Source organism: Antedon mediterranea, chromosome 7 (genome assembly GCF_964355755.1).
Source record: "Antedon mediterranea chromosome 7, ecAntMedi1.1, whole genome shotgun sequence".
In the NCBI taxonomy this organism is placed as follows: Eukaryota; Metazoa; Echinodermata; class Crinoidea; order Comatulida; family Antedonidae; genus Antedon; species Antedon mediterranea.
This window is the reverse complement of record NC_092676.1, coordinates 23187546-23205192: the sequence shown is the minus strand read 5'-3', so window position 1 is coordinate 23205192 and position 17647 is coordinate 23187546. Positions and strand designations below refer to the sequence as shown.

Sequence of the window (17647 nt, the reverse complement as noted above, 5' to 3'; positions counted from 1 at the left end):
AAAATCAAACTTTTCAATTCAGAATTCAACAAGGTACATATCCAATATGGTATAATGTCCAATAAGGTATTTAAACAAGGTACAACATGGAATTCAACAAGGTACAGTAGTATCCAATATGTTATAATGTCCAATAAGGTATTTAAACAAGGTACAACATGGAATTCAACAAGGTACAGTAGTATCCAATATGTTATAATGTCCCATAAGGTATTTAAACAAGGTACAACATGGAATTCAACAAGGTACAGTAGTATCCAATATGGTATAATGTCCAATAAGTTATTTAAACAAGTTACAACATGGAATTCAACTTACTTAAAATGCTCTGTCCTAAGCCAAGCCTTGGTTACTTATAGAACTTGGCTATGCAAATTTGATACAGGTGAACTAAAACCATAGAACAAGAACAAAAGAAGTCTTAACAAAAGAAGTCTTAACAAAAGAAATGTACCTTCAATGCAAGAAATTCAAATCTAAACTAAACAAGGGATTTTCTAAATAGCTTATTACACAATCGCCTCGTTGTAATCCTTTTTTTATTTTTGCTTTTGTTCACCTTTCTTGCCAGTTGTTGTTTCTTTACTAGTAGACTGGAGGCACCGGATCCCTGAAAAGACTTAACCGATGCTAACTGGGGTACTTACACACCAGTTAGCGGTGATGGTGTATCCCCATACTTCGGTTTGGGTGCTAGCTTGGTGGGTTTTTTTTGTCTTTTTTGTACTCTTTCTATTTCTTTATTGTCGAGCGCATAGAGACATTGTTTATTCGCGCAATATAAATATATCTATTATTATTAATAACCCAATGAGAATGATCTGTTTTCGAGAAAATATGGAAAAGTGTACGATTGTTGAAATCCGTCATATCAGGACAACAGCCTAGATAATTGTACACCCACCAATCCCCCTCCTCCTATACCACAAACAAAGTGGTTTTTGAGAGTTTTGTGGGGATGCGGTAGGTGTAGATATTGTATATTTTTGTTTAAGTGTGTTTGTAGTGGTGGCATTGTCTGTATATGTCCTAGTATCATTATTTTGCACATAGTATAAGCAGGCCGGAGCAACTCCCTCTGGATAAGTACTATGCGAAACAACGTTTTCGTAATGACTGACAAAGCACGAAGTGTGCTCAGTAAAACAGTTGTTGTAAGTACCGTAGAATTAGACGACTCACTGAATAAAAATAAAATAAAATAAACACATTTCCATTCTTTTCCCACTTTATTACTCTCTAAACATTAATTAATCATTCAATACAAAGTCTTAAATTGCATTGATACACAATAAAGGTGAAAATAAAAAATATATATACAATAATACAACACAATAACAGAAACTTATGTCTCCATGACAGGGTCATGGAGACATAAGCGTGAAACACAGTCATGCCATGGAGTAAGATACATAATATTGTTCCATTTCACAGAACGGATGACGGTTTTGTTAAATAATGGAAATCATAGGAATTGAACTAACTGCGCCGTGAAACGGAACAAGTTAGTAAATTTAGGCTATAAGGTGGAAAGAAGAAGAGATTGACTAGACAGGCACCCAGAGGAAGGATTCTGTCTAATTGCCTACCAACTATCGGCAATGAGGTGGTAAATATTGCAAAGTTTTAATTTTACATACAGTTTGAAGAAAAGTTGAAGAATGAAACAGAGGTGTTGTCCAGGCACTAAAAAGTATCGAGACTCCTCACCCACAAATCAAACCGAACCGTCCACAGATCAATAATAATATAACAAACGGTTTCTATAATTTGCGCTGGGTATATATATATATATGGATCTTCAGCATGTCGTATTGTCTTTTCTTTTTCGGCTAGTAAGAAGACGAATATGAGCTAGTGGTGGACGCGCCGATAATTATCATTATGACGTAGATAGTGATACCTATAATACCACACACCAGCCCAGCAATAGTCCAGCTTTTGGCTGTTCCAGCCGAGCTTGCGGCGCCTGCATCATCACCACTGTCAAACTTACTCGAACTCTGAAAAACAAAATAATCGACATGTTGAAACATAACAACTCAAAATATTCGTAAAACCTTTATTTCTACGTAAAATATAACTGTTTTAATATACCACGTCATTGAATTTTAAAACCAGGAGCAGATTACTCTCCCTGTACATATATTGCTGGCTCGAAGAATTTGCCCGGTGTATTGGACGCCCGGAATATAAAATACAATATTATGATTTTGTTTCACCGACAAAATGTGGTAAAACAACAATACAACAATTTTCTGTCGTATAGGGAAAAGTTAAACATAATACTGGATTTAAATAAAAAATGGAAACGACATAGGATAATGTTTATATTTTTTAGACAAGAATTAATTGTATTATTAAGTATTCTTAAGTTAGTTTAAGTTTAAGGGAGAAAATGATAAACTTACATCTACACTGTAGATAATTCCGATAAGTCCAAATGGACAACAGCAGAAAAAAGTCACAAGTATAGCTGAAATGAGGTAATTGTTAGGCCTGGTTCTTATGGTCGTTATTGTGGTCACTGGCACGGGCTGGACATTGTAGGCGGTGTAACCTGCAGGTTGGGGTTGTGGTGGGTAGGCAGGCTGAAAACATAAAAGTAATAATGTGATTATAGAGCGATAAGGTGTTTTTTACTGTTGGTCTTAATGAAAGTGGGGCTGCGCTGGTGGTTAACGTGCTTAACTTCCCGGGTTCAATCCTGACCTAGTTCTTCCAACCCCCTACGTTTTAAGTGTGATAATCACGATGAATTATAAAATAGTTTATCCATCCTGTAATTGGCGAACTGTTTACTGTCTGTAATTTGTATTGGTATTTCATATAGAACAAAACAATAACACCAAAATGAACTCAATTCATCAAATAAACAGAATATGACATAGCAGAGAATAACCCGTTCAAATGGTCCTCTGGTTGATAGGAAAGAGTGTAATTTCCCTCATCCTTGGTTTATCCATCCTATAATTTGCGAACTGCTCACTGTTGGATGCGTATGAAAATATATTTAAAAAAACAACTAGACGGTGGTAGAGTTGGAGGCTTACTGTGAGAAATATGGAATATAATTCTTAATGTCAACATATGCTTTTTCTGAAAATGTATTTAAGTAACTTACTTGTCCTGCTGGATAACCTTGTGGTGGCTGGTAGGCAGGAGGAGGATTCTATAAAAAAATAAATAAGAACACATTAAAATGTTTACGGTACTTAAGTTGGCAAACAAACATCCCGTCGGAGGCACACATACGACTTTTACGTGTAGTAGGCCTAGACTGAGAAGGACACCATTTAGCTGTAAATGTATTTATTTATTTAACTTATTTTATATATTACTCATTGGTGAAAAGTTTGTTGATAAATACATAAGGTTGATCAGGGGTTGAAACATGTATTGCTTCTCGTTCGTTTCACGGTAAAGGGTCCCCTTATGGATCTCCTCTGAATACTGGTGCCCAAGATGATGGTTCTTATTGCACTATACTATATGTAACAAATATAACTGAAATTCCCATTTATTGTACAATATAGTTTACACTTTACACAATACTCTCATAACGCAGGTTTATAGTATTTATCAAATAGGACTACTAATTCATTGATTAACTTCTTTTATTTCAGATAGTACATCCATGTTAAACAATAACTAAAAAACCAAAGGAAAACAAATCAACTAGAAAAATAATAAGATTTTGCACAATCATCATCCTAAATTGCAGTAACATTACAGACTACGCACCATGGAGGTGCAATTGGAAGATTATTGCACCATAGAGGTTCAATTGGAGGATTGCACCAGCGCTGATGAAGATTGAATTTTGGAAGTAACATTCCAGACATTTGTTTAAAAAAATTAATTTCAACTATCATTAATTCTGTTTTTTAAAACTATGAATGGAGTTTCTCCACCGATATTAATAATATGAGAGAACTTTATTCGTAACATCAGACTTGCACTATTGTAACTCAATTTACGTAAACAGTGAAATAAGTTAATTTTTGGCTGCCTATCAAGTCACTTTACAAGGTGGGATTATATTCTAAAACATAAAATAAGGTAACTCACCGTAACTACTGGATAACCGGGATTCGTTTGAGCTGAAGGATCTAAAATGTAAAAATGATTGAAACGCATATTTAAAGATGTATTGTCCCTTTGTCAAATTCCAAAAAAATTAAAATTAAAAGATTTCGAAAAAAAGTTGGTCATTTTGAAGTATCATAATAGTTATTAACTTTCACCAAAAATTAGTCGGAAACAAAAATCATTTAACTGAAATACAGACGTTTTTTGGTTAAAAAAATAACTTTGACTTCCAGTCAAAGTTTTCGATCAAAACATATCTCATATGCAATGCGCTTATTTGGCTACTCTGTATGCAAAATCATAAAACTTCCTCGCGATCTGTGTGAAAACAACTTTTAACCGTGATGAGTTGTAAACAATCCTAATTAGCATCATGCATAATGTATACTCATGGTTTTAAATCTTTGTTTACTTTTGCTCGCTATTTTCCAGACGAAATGTAATCAAATTAATTTAGCTGTTAATTACGTAAAATTGTTGTTTTTGGCTTGAATTTTCGACTTAAAGTGAATAACTTTAATATTACTTTGATATGGCAAATTAAAATTTAGTATATTTTGACCTTCATTTTTTTGTGTTTCAAGGGACAATACATCTTTAATCAAGGTAAGCAATATAAATTCCTGTTTACATTATCAAATGTTATGTGACAAAAAAAGTGTGATTTGCCCAAATATGGTAGTAATATATCTGCTTTACAATTTTCCTTATCAGAGCCTAAACATCAGTACATGTTTTTGACCGACTCATTCAAATTGAGAATAATAGATTTAATAATATAATAGATGTTTTTGAAATGTTAAACATCTATATACCTAAAATTGTAAAGCTGCATTACGGAAAAATAGTTTTAATTTATCTGAACCTTAATCTTAACAATCGGTACAGGACGGAATCATACCACACTAAGGGGAAAAAAGTCTACGCATAGCATATATTTACTCATTTTATCAAGGTTATCAAAAATTAATATTGTATGTGTTATTTGTTTCAAAAGAAACGGTTTTATCGAGACGCCTGTTAAAATGTATTTAAACTGAGCTTCTTTTCAGTTAAAAAAAATATAACTCATTTCCGAAACCTTACTTTAAATAAAATAAATGAAATAACTAGGCCTAAATGAATCTAAAAAAAAAGAATTTGATGTAGAATAAACATAGCACACAGATACAACTCTATTGGCATTTTTGAAGAAGGAGTTTTGGTTTTTATCCAAATATTAAAAAGTAACAGATGTCAGATAACAATAACTGTGTACACAATGAGGGAAAAATGGGAAAATATTACGGAATATTGATTTAATCTTCCTTCAAAATATGCACAAGTCGATCACGACGGGAGGTTCAAGTTGCTACTAGGGAGCCAACAACCTGTTTGGTCTAGCCAGAGTTCCTAACTTGACAACAACAAAATTTAGGTCTAAATTTAATATAACCCAAAAGAGGAACAACTTCCTGGTAAATGATGTGTACGCCGCGGCCACTGATGGAAATGTTAGGCCTATGTCGGCCAAGTTGACATATGTAAAATACCAGACTTTTAACATGCGCTTTTATACTACCTTGCTTGTTTTTTAATACGTGTTTTCTAAACAAAATACAATTTATGAAAGCTGAAGCGCGACCATGCGATAATGTATCAAAAGTCGGAATAAACGATATGTTTAGGAAATTATTTTATAAGAACGCGGTAAAAATTATCAAAGTATAATTTGGTTTTGGAAACAGACCATTGATGACATGAAATATTCTATAAGACGTATTGTAATGTAAAATAACAAATGTTAATAATCCTACCTTGATATTTTTCTGATGACATTGTTAGTATAATGAAGTCCCTCCTAGATTGAAAGTAGTCCTCCTAGACCGAACGAATTAAATCGAATTTGAGTTTGCTTTGATCTATGCACAATATCGAGATCTTTTATAGACCTCCACATGACCGACGTAATCAATCAATAAATCTTAATTCCATCAATCAAAATCGCTGCTCCATATCCCATAAACTAATAAAGTTTTTAAACCAATCAGAATATCTTTTGTTGAGATTACGTCATTTTGGAGGAAGTCACGTAATCTCCACAGGATCGTTTGATGTGTGCAACGCTAAGCGTTTATTGACACCGATACAAAAAGAACATGAACCAGCATTCGCTGTTTTAACACTTAATCTAATGTTTATAGCATTTAATAATCTGTCTCTTAGTGCTGTAAAAGTAATACATAGAAAATAAAATGTCCATGTCTATTCATAAATGTCAGTATTGTCACCAGGACTTTGGTCCGCCATTCAACGGAAAGAAAGACATTTCATTAGTCATTGATACATCCGGGAGATAATTTAAAATTCGTTGGGAAATTTTTGTATAAATCCACTGTAACCTTTAATTAGGACAATTGGCTTCCATAGACAAAGTGATGTGATCAATTTAATGTCCGCAATTACGGACTTTTCACCTTTGAATTGGTTTAAATATCCTTCTTGCGTACAATTTGTATTGGTCTATCCTCAAATAAAAAAAAAACCAACAAATTACATTAAAGAATCATTTGAATGTAGGCCTATATTAAATTGTTTGTACACAAATGTCATAGTGACATATTTTTGGCTTATTTTTTTTACTGAATTTTGATATTAGCTAGTCCATTTTTCGTCAAAAAAATTGAACATTTATATAGGCCTAGGAGTAGAATTTCTTCCTCGATTTCTTTCACAAGCGGAGTGGTAAAATGGAGGAGGAACGGGTGAACGTTGTTTCAACTATTTAAACATAATAAATATTATTTTAGATAAAAGCGAAAAAAATTTTGGATCGGTTAAAGTTTTGATGAAAAAAAACCATTACAGCCTGATGATAAATGAATATTACTACAGACCAGATAAATATTCACAATCATTAACTTTTCATACAATGCATTAAACGTGTAAAGGTTAAGATGTATACATTAATATTTGCAATTCAATATTTAATATCAAATTATTGACTTGTGTTACAGTGTAATACTTTCCTTTATTATATATATGCATATGTAGTAAATATAGTAAAATTGTTTAAAATATTATATGAATCATGAGATGTGTTAATAATTGTATAATGGCAAACAAATACGTTAGGCCTAATCACAATTTAACTAAAATTATGGTGATCTATAAATGTATAAATAGAAAAATAAAACAAACTAGATAATTTGATAATTAAGTTTCAATGAAGAAAAAAAATGTTATCATGAATTAGTATATGGTGTATGTATAGATGTATGTTATATTGGTACATACATGTTTTCTACTTTCCTATACTGCAAATAGTTTAATAGCTTATGCTCTGTAGCATGTTACAAACCAAATACTGTAATTATGATGAATTAGATTAGATAATGTATAAAATCATAATGAATGAAATATCTTAACGATGATGAAATAAAAGTGGGAAACCCAGAAGAGACAAACAAAAATTCAGTTGTATATCTCTGTCGTGTTTCTGTTTTAATTCGTATGTACAAATAAGAGTAACAGCTTTCTTTTTAACAAATGTTTAGGAATTTTCGTTCTTATTCAAAATTATCATATATTTTTTTTTACAAATTTTAGTAAGCTTTGGTTATTACGTCCGGTTTACTTGAGACGGACCAGAAATACAACAATTGGGTTGAACACTTTCCGAACAGGATGTGGTACGTATTAGGCCTATCGGAAACATACCTGCCGAGTCAATATGTATCCTGTATGCACCACGAATATTTACAGCTTAGACTATACTATTTGCCTAATCATTTTCTGCGCCGAGACTTTGTATACTGAAACAGCCATAGGGAGGGGGGCTAGAGGTAACAGGGTATTGAAATGACCAGAATTGGTTACCGACACTCTCTTAATATTTTGCAACAAGAATTATTCTTGCCCGTATGAACTGGCGCTCAACACTGTAAATTCTAAAATGATGACAGCAACAACAACCAAAAGCCCACACAGAAGGCCAGCAATCGACCAGTTTTTTGCAACATTAGCAGAACTTTCAGCGCCTTCCACGTCTCCGCTGTCAAACTTCTGTGAACTCTGAAAAAATTCAACCAAAAACCAATTATTAACAATTTGTAACCAAATTAAATAAAATCATAATAATAAGCTGTGTGATACAGGTTCAGTTTGCAGTTTGTAAACAATGAACTGTGTATTAAACTGCAATTAATGTACGTCAGCCTCTTTCCAAAACTAGAATCTGAATTACTGGTAAATAATAGGCCTACTAATAATATATAGCAATGGTTGTAAAAAACTGTATATAATTAGAATATACTTTTGCTTACAGAAGAACATTTTGTAGACAAATTAAACTTATTTTTCCCCTCAATTTATTTTGTATTTAAGACAGGACCAGAATGCAAAACAGGTTTTTCTATTACCTGATTGTGTAAGCCTGTATACAGATGCTTAAAAAAAATGAATTTAAGATAATATTAAAAAATTCATTTTGTCAACAAAATCTCATAATGTTAGCCAAGAGTATTTATTATTATTTATTTATTATTGTATTTATTAACGTACGTTCACACTGTAAAAAATACCAATAGTTCCAAATGGACAACAGCAACACAATGTTACGAGTATGGCTGGAATGAGGTAATTGTTAGGCCTGGTCGTCCTGATAATCACCGGAGCAGGTTGAGTATTGTATGTGGTGTACATCGTGGGTTGGTTTTGGTAGCTTCCCTTAAATGACAAATAAAGCATTCGGTTTAGTAAAGTTGATAATTGTACCATTTCTTTTTTCAATTACTTTAAATTGTTTGGTAGCTGCTTAAAATAAAAATACGTCTCCGGTTTAGTAAATGTGATATTTGTTAGGATATTTGTTTTCAAATAAATTCGTGACCACAGAATATGACTTAAAGTGTTTAGTGTTTGTGTACTTAAGTTTACAACATTCAGCACATTTCATTGTGTGGTGGTTCGGACTGTCAACCGACCTAATTACAATCTAAATAATAAAGTTTACTTTACCGTAACATTAATACAGTACTGTAGTTCTAATATTATGGATTGTATAGTAAAGGAAATAAACAGTACACTATCAGGTGGAATCCCTTTCCGCTCGTAAAATGCAATAACAAATTAGTACAACTACAAATGAACACTTGAATACAATGCAACAATACGTTTGGGTCCAACCATCCACCTGGACCAATGTAATTCATATAAAGTATAACATATTCTATCAACCAACTGATATTATAGAAATTCTTGGTAGAAATATTTGAAACATAAATCAATTATTTAAATTAGATGTTACGAATGTGATCTTGACATCGTAACTTAAAAAACGCAACATCAAACAATAATATATTTTTAAGACAAGTACTCTATTGAAAGAACATGCATAACTAGGTAAGTTAGAACGTTTTCAAAATACGACAGACTTTATTACAAAATACGACAGCTTTTTTTTCCGTCAACGGTTATTTTTATTTCAATATGACATGAATACAGAAAATATTTACATAATAGACAACAAAGCAAGTAGAATCATATTGGATCTATACTAGAAGAATAAATTATTCTTGTCACGTGTGAAGAGCCTATCAAACTAAAATAATATAATTACCAAGTAAACATATAAGGTCATTGAGACAATAAATCAATAAAAAATAAAAACAAACAAATAGGGGCCTACGACATCAGATTAATCATTATATAAAGAAATTAAGTATTTTTTAGCATTGGCCCGAAACACAATAATAGATTGTGGTGTCTTAAAGTTGTCATTCCATAATTGTGGACCAGAGACAGTAATGAAGAATTCTGATGTTTTTAATTTAAACTGGGGTATTTGTAATTGATTAATTTACTACAAAATACCACAAGGTTTTTTTTTTATAAAATACGACAATTTTGTTAAAAAATATGATATTACAGAATACGACAGGTTATTACAGAATACGACAGGACATTACACTTCTTTCTTTCGTCTAATTAAACAAAAAGTAACAATAAAGAGAGAGAGAAAAAATTCTTAAGGCAATTATGAATACTAATGTTCGAAATAGTTTGAAATAAGTATCTGTTTGCATTTTGTTTAAATGAATTTATGAGGGGTATTGCTTTTAGATTGAGTGGTAAGTTATTCCATATAATAAGGTCCTTTGTAAATAAAAGATGTTATTCTAAGTAAAATTGTATGTTTTTCGTATATTAGGTTTTTTTGCAGTTGTTGAAGATCTGGTGTTGTAAGAATTATTACAATTTAGAAAATAGGAGTAAAATTGAGTTGTTAATTTATTATGATTTAGTCAGAACATGACGGCTCAAACTATGACTGTTCAAACTATAAGGAATTAAAATAAGAACATTTCTATTAAACAAATAGCAAATATATATCAACAGAATAAACACGAAAAACTACGCCTAGAGTATAAGAACAACTAAATTAATGATAATAAACTAAACTTACATTGCTGGCTTTCTATAAATAAGTACAAGGTGTATAAAAAATAAATAAATATAAATTCACTTCTTGAACAGCCTGCATAACCTGTTTTAATTGAAATTGTTTATGGCATGCCGATCTATGTTTTATATATATATATATATATTTTATCTGTATTTTATTGTTAACCGTTTTTGATGTTGTATTGTTTTATGTTTCAAACCTGTTAGTGGCGGTATTTATCGCTGTTGGTTTTGATTGAATAAAATAAAATAAAAAATAAAAATAAAATAAATAACAGATACAAGTTTTCAAAATCAAACTTTTCAATTCAGAATTCAACAAGGTACAGTAGTATCCAATATGGTATAATGTCCAATAAGGTATTTAAACAAGGTACAACATGGAATTCAACTTACTTAAAATGCTCTCTCCTAAGCCAAGCCTTGATTACTTATAGAACTTGGCTATGCAAATTTGATACAGGTGGACTGAAACGATAGAACAAGAACAAAAGAAGTCTTAACAAAAGAAATGTACCTTCAATGCAAGAAATTCAAATCTAAACTAAACAAGGGATTTTCTAAAAAGTTTATTACACAATCGCCTCGTTGTAATCCTTTTTTTATTTTTGCTTTTGTTCACCTTTCTTGCCTGTTGTTGTTTCTTTACTAGTAGACTGGAGGCACCGGATCCCTGAAAAGACTTAACCGATGCTAACTGGGGTACTTACACACCAGTTAGCGGTGATGGTGTATCCCCATACTCCGGTTTGGGTGCTAGCTTGATGGTTTTTTTTGTCTTTTTTGTACTCTTTCTATTTCTTTATTGTTGAGCGCATAGAGACGTTGTTTATTTGCGCAATATAAATATATCTATTATTATTAATAACCCAATCAGAATGATCTGTTTTCGAGAAAATATGGAAAAGTGTACGATTGTTGAAATCCGTCATATCAGGACAACAGCCTATGCGGTAGGTGTAGATATTGTATATTTTTGTTTAAGTGTGTTTGTAGTGGTGGCATTGTCTGTATATGTCCTAGCATCATTATTTTGCACATAGTATAAGCAGGCCGGAGCAACTCCCTGGTATAAGTAGGCCTACTATGCGAAACAACGTTTTCGTAATGACTGACAAAGCACGAAGTGTGCTCAGCAGACGACTCACTGAATAAAAATCAAATAAAGTAAACACATTTCCATTCTTTTCCCACTTTATTACTCTCTAAACATTAATTAATCATTCAATACAAAGTCTTAAATTACATTGATACACAATAAAGGTGAAAATAAAAAATATATATACAATAATACAACACAATAACAGAAACGTATGTCTCCATGACAGGGTCATGGAGACATAAGCGTGAACCACAGTCATGCCATAGAGTAAGATATTGTTCCGTTTCACAGAACGGATGACGGTTTTGTTAAATAATGAAAATCAGGAATTGAACTAACTGCACCGTGAAACGGAACAAGTTTGTAAATTTAGGCTGTAAGATGGAAAGAAGAAGAGATTGACTAGACAGGCAACTAGAAAAAGGATTATGTCTAATTTCCTACCAACTATCGGCAGCGAGGTGGTAAATATACTGCAAACGTTTTTACATACAATTTGAAGAAAAGTTAAAGAATGAGACAGAGGTGTTGTCCAGGCACTAAAAAGTATCGAGACTCCTCACCCACAAATCAAACCGAACGGTCCACAGATCAAGAATAATAACATAACAAACGGCTTCTATAATTTGCGCTGGGTATATATACGGATCTTCATCATGTCGTATTTCCTTTTCTGTTCGGCTATTAATACGAATATGAATATGAATTAGTGCTGGACGCGGCGATAACTTGCAATATGACGTAGATAGTGATACATATAATACCACACACCAGCCCAGCAATAGTCCAGCTTTTGGCTGTTCGAGCCGAGCTTGCGGCGCCTGCATCATCACCACTATCAAACTTACTCGTACTCTGAAAAACAAAATAATCGACATGTTAAAACATAACAGCTCAAAATATTCGTAAAACCTGTTTTCATATAGCACGTCATTGATTTTTAAAACCAAAAGCAGATTACTCTCCCCGTACATAGTGCTGGCTCCAGAATTTGCCCGGACGCCCGGAATATACAATAAAATATTATGATTTTTTATCACCGACAAAATATGGTAAATCGTATCCAGGGGAAGGGGTACAATACTGTCGTTTCTGTCGTATAGGGAACAGTTAAAAACAATATTAAGTTTTTAAAAAAAATGGAAACGACATAGGATTATGTTTATATTTTTTAGAAAACAAATAATTGTATTATTGAATATTTTTAATTTAGTTTAAGTTTAAGGGAGAAAAGGATAAACTTACATCTACACTGTAGATAATTCCGATAAGTCCAAATGGACAACAGCAGCATAACGTCACAAGTATAGCTGAAATGAGGTAATTGTTAGGCCTGGTTCTTACGGTCGTTATTGTGGTCACTGGAACGGGCTGGACATTGTAGGCGGTGTAACCTGCAGGTTGGGGTTGTGGTGGGTAGGCAGGCTGAAAACATAAAAGTAATAATGTGATTATAGAGCGATAAGGTGTTTTTTACTGTTGGTCTTAATGAAAGTGGGGCTGCGCTGGTGGTTAACGTGCTTAACTTCCCGGGTTCAATCCTGACCTAGTTCTTCCAACCCCCTACGTTTCAAGTGAGATAATCACGATGAATTATAAAATAGTTTATCCATCCTGTAATTGGCGAACTTTTTACTGTCTGTAATTTGTATTGGTATTTCGTATAAAACAAAACAATAATACGACACCAAAATGAACTCAATTCATCTTCATCAAATAAACAGAATATGACATAGCAGAGAATAACCCGTTAAAATGGTCCTCTGGTTGATAGGAAAGAGTGTAATTTCCCTCATCCTTGGTTTATCCATCCTATAATTTGCGAACTGCTCGCTGTTGGATGCGTATGAAAATATATTTAAAAAAACAACTAGACGGTGGTAGAGTTGGAGGCTTACTGTGAGAAATATGGAATATAATTCTTAATGTCAACATATGCTTTTTCTGAAAATATATTTAAGTAACTTACTTGTCCTGCTGGATAACCTTGTGGTGGCTGGTAGGCAGGAGGGGGATTCTATAAAAAAATAAATAAGAACACATTAAAATGTTTACGGTACTTAAGTTGGCAAACAAACATCCCGTCGGAGGCACACATACGACTTTTACGTGTAATAGGCCTAGACTGAGAAGGACACCATTTAGCTGTAAATGTATTTATTTATTTAACTTATTTTATATATTAATCATTGGCAAAAAGTTTGTTGATAAATACATAAGGTTGAACAGGGGTTGAAACATGTATTGCTTCTCGTTCGTTTCACGGTAAAGTGTCCCCCCCCCCCCTTATGGATCTCCTCTGAATACTGGTGCCCAAGATGATGGTTCTTATTGTACTATACTATATGTAACAAATATAACTGAAATTCCCATTTATTGTACAATATAGTTTACACTTTACACAATACTCTCATAACGCACGTTTATAGTATTTATCAAATAGGACTACTAATTCATTGATTAACTTCTTTTATTTCAGATAGTACATCCATGTTAAACAATAACTAAAAAAACAAAGGAAAACAAATCAACTAGAAAAATAATAAGATTTTGCACAATCATCATCCTAAATTGCAGTAACATTACAGACTACGCACCATGGAGGTGCAATTGGAAGATTATTGCACCATAGAGGTTCAATTGGAGGATTGCACCAGCGCTGATGAAGATTGAATTTTGGAAGTAACATTCCAGACATTTGTTTAAAAAAATTAATTTCAACTATCATTAGTTCTGTTTTTTAAAACTATGAATGGAGTTTCTCCACCGATATTAATAATATGAGAGAACTTTATTCGTAACATCAGACTTGCACTATTGTAACTCAATTTACGTAAACAGTGAAATAAGTTAATTTTTGGCTGCCTATCAAGTCACTTTACAAGGTGGGATTATATTCTAAAACATAAAATAAGGTAACTCACCGTAACTACTGGATAACCGGGATTCGTTTGAGCTGAAGGATCTAAAATGTAAAAATGACTGAAACGCATATTTAAAGATGTATTGTCCCTTTGTCAAATTCCAAAAAAATTAAAATTAAAAAATTTCGAAAAAAAGTGGGTCATTTTGAAGTATCATAATAGTTATTAACTTTCACCAAAAATTAGTCGGAAACAAAAATCATTTAACTGAAATACAGACGTTTTTTGGTTAAAAAAATAACTTTGACTTCCAGTCAAAGTTTTCGATCAAAACATATCTCATATGCAATGCGCTTATTTGGCTACTCTGTATGCAAAATCATAAAACTTCCGCGCGATCTGTGTGAAAACAACTTTTAACCGTGATGAGTTGTAAACAATCCTAATTATACTCATGGTTTGAAATCTTTGTTTACTTTTGCTCGCTATTTTCCAGACGAAATGTAATCAAATTAATTTAGCTGTTAATTACGTAAAATTTTTGTTTTTGGCTTGAATTTTCGACTTAAAGTGAATAACTTTAATATTACTTTGATATGGCCAATTAAAATTTAGTATATTTTGACCTTCATTTTTTTGTGTTTCAAGGGACAATACATCTTTAATCAAGGTAAGCAATATAAATTCCTGTTTACATTATCAAATGTTATGTGACAAAAAAAGTGTGATTTGCCCAAATATGGTAGTAATATATCTGCTTTACAATTTTCCTGATCAGAGCCTAAACATCAGTACATGTTTTTGACCGACTCATTCAAATTGAGAATAATAGATTTAATAATATAATAGATGTTTTTGAAATGTTAAACATCTATATACCTAAAATTGTAAAGCTGCATTACGGAAAAATAGTTTTAATTTATCTGAACCTTAATCTTAACAATCGGTACAGGACGGAATCATACCACACTAAGGGCAAAAAAGTCTACGCATAGCATATATTTACTTATTTTATCAAGGTTATCAAAAATTAATATTGTATGTGTTATTTGTTTCAAAAGAAACGGTTTTATCGAGACGCCTGTTAAAATGTATTTAAACTGAGCTTCTTTTCAGTTAAAAAAAATATAACTTCCGAAACCTTACTTCAAATAAAATAAATGAAATAACTAGGCCTAAATGAATCTAAAAAAAAAGAATTTGATGTAGAATAAACATAGCACACAGATACAACTCTATTGGCATTTTTGAAGAAGGAGTTTTGGTTTTTATCCAAATATTAAAAAGTAACAGATGTCAGATAACAATAACTGAGTACACAATGAGGGAAAAATGGGAAAATATTACGGAATATTGATTTAATCTTCCTTCAAAATATGCACAAGTCGATCACGACGGGAGGTTCAAGTTGCTACTAGGGAGCCAACAACCTGTTTGGTCTAGCCAGAGTTCCTAACTTGACAACAACAAAATTTAGGTCTAAATTTAACCCAAAAGAGGCACAACTTCCTGGTAAATGATGTGTACGCCGCGGCCACTGATGGAAATGTTAGGCCTATGTCGGCCAAGTTGACATATGTAAAATACCAGACTTTTAACATGCGCTTTTATACTAGCTTGCTTGTTTTTATAATACGTGTTTTCTAAACAAAATACAATTTATGAAAGCTGAAGCGCGACCATGCGATAATGTATCAAAAGTCGGAATAAACGATATGTTTAGGAAATTATTTTATAAGAACGCGGTAAAAATTATCTAAGTATAATTTGGTTTTGGAAACAGACCATTGATGACATGAAATATTCTATAAGACGTATTGTAATGTAAAATAACAAATGTTAATAATCCTACCTTGATATTTTTCTGATGACATTGTTAATATAATGAAGTCCCTCCTAGATTGAAAGTAGTCCTCCTAGACCGAACGAATTAAATCGAATTTGAGTTTGCTTTGATCTATGCACAATATCGAGATCTTTTATAGACCTCCACATGACCGACGTAATCAATCAATAAATCTTAATTCCACCAATCAAAATCGCTGCTCCATATCCCATAAACTAATAAAGTTTTTAAACCAATCAGAATATCTTTTGTTGAGATTACGCCATTATGGAGGAAGTCATGTAATCTCCACAGGATTGTTTGATGTGTGCAACGCTAACGCGTTTATTGTTGACGGACACCGATACAAAAAGAACATGAACCAATCAGACTGACTGAGATATTGAATACAATAGCATTCGCGGTTGTTCTAACACTTAATCTAATGTTTATAGCATTTAATAATCTGTCTCTTAGTGCTGTAAAAGTAATACATAGAAAATAAAATGTCCATGTCTATTCATAAATGTCAGTATTGTCACCAGGACTTTGGTCCGCCATTCAACGGAAAGAAAGAAATTTCATTAGTCATTGATACATCCGGGAGATAATTTAAAATTCGTTGGGAAATTTTTGTATAATTCCACTGTAACCTTTAATTAGGACAATTGGCTTCCATAGACAAAGTGATGTGATCAATTTAATGTCCGCAATTACGGACTTTTCACCTTTGAATTGGTTTAAATATCCTTCTTGCGTACAATTTGTATTGGTCTATCCTCAAATAAAAAAAACCCAACAAATTACATTAAAGAATCATTTGAATGTAGGCCTATATCAAATTGTTTGTACACAAATGTCATAGTGACATATTTTTGGCTTATTTTTTTTACTGAATTTTGATATTAGCTAGTCCATTTTTCGTCAAAAAAATTGAACATTTATATAGGCCTAGGAGTAGAATTTCTTTCTCGATTTCTTTCACAAGCGGAGTGGTAAAATGGAGGAGGAACGGGTGAACGTTGTTTCAAATATTTAGGCTAAACATAATAAATATTATTTTAGATAAAAGCGAAACAAATTTTGGATCGGTTAAAGTTTTGATGAAAAAAAACCCCATTACAGCCTGATGATAAATGAATATTACTACAGACCAGATAAATATTCACAATAATTAACTTTTCATACAATGCATTAAACGTGTAAAGGTTAAGATGTATACATTAATATTTGCAATTCAATATTTAATATCAAATTATTGACTTGTGTTACAGTGTAATACTTTCCTTTATTATATATATGCATATGTTAGTAACATAT

At 32.2% G+C, this 17647-nt stretch overlaps 2 protein-coding genes across 2 annotated transcripts; both read right to left on the bottom strand.

Annotated features, from left to right (window-relative positions):
- Positions 1 to 1210: 1210 nt before the first annotated feature.
- On the bottom strand, positions 1211 to 6000 carry LOC140055368 (uncharacterized). Its single transcript, XM_072100703.1, has 5 exons — positions 5889 to 6000; positions 4072 to 4112; positions 3125 to 3172; positions 2412 to 2591; positions 1211 to 2003 (listed from the first exon to the last, which is right to left on the bottom strand). Exons 1-5 carry the CDS (start codon positions 5908 to 5910, stop codon positions 1833 to 1835), a joined length of 462 nt encoding a protein of 153 aa, XP_071956804.1. The 5' UTR covers positions 5911 to 6000; the 3' UTR covers positions 1211 to 1832.
- A 1544-nt stretch (positions 6001 to 7544) lies between these two features.
- Positions 7545 to 16681, bottom strand: LOC140055529 (uncharacterized). Its single transcript, XM_072100868.1, has 8 exons — positions 16355 to 16681; positions 14563 to 14603; positions 13608 to 13655; positions 12884 to 13063; positions 12330 to 12493; positions 9246 to 9312; positions 8635 to 8799; positions 7545 to 8145 (listed from the first exon to the last, which is right to left on the bottom strand). The coding sequence occupies exons 1-8, from the start codon at positions 16374 to 16376 to the stop codon at positions 7981 to 7983; spliced, it is 852 nt and encodes a 283-aa protein (XP_071956969.1). The 5' UTR covers positions 16377 to 16681; the 3' UTR covers positions 7545 to 7980.
- Positions 16682 to 17647: the final 966 nt, after the last annotated feature.

What these genes read in the sequence shown, in the direction of transcription:
- LOC140055368 (XM_072100703.1), bottom strand. Translation starts at nt 5,910, where the DNA reads ATGTCATCAGAAAAATATCAAG. An exon ending in CCGGTTATCCAGTAGTTACG is followed by an intron (nt 3,173 to 4,071) that starts GTGAGTTACCTT and finishes ATTTTTTTATAG; the next exon opens with AATCCTCCTCCTGCCTACCA. An exon ending in AAGGTTATCCAGCAGGACAA is followed by an intron (nt 2,592 to 3,124) that starts GTAAGTTACTTA and finishes TTATGTTTTCAG; the next exon opens with CCTGCCTACCCACCACAACC.
- LOC140055529 (XM_072100868.1), bottom strand. Translation starts at nt 16,376, where the DNA reads ATGTCATCAGAAAAATATCAAG. An exon ending in CCGGTTATCCAGTAGTTACG is followed by an intron (nt 13,656 to 14,562) that starts GTGAGTTACCTT and finishes ATTTTTTTATAG; the next exon opens with AATCCCCCTCCTGCCTACCA. An exon ending in GTATTTTTTACAGTGTGAAC is followed by an intron (nt 8,146 to 8,634) that starts GTACGTTAATAA and finishes GAATTTTTTCAG; the next exon opens with AGTTCACAGAAGTTTGACAG.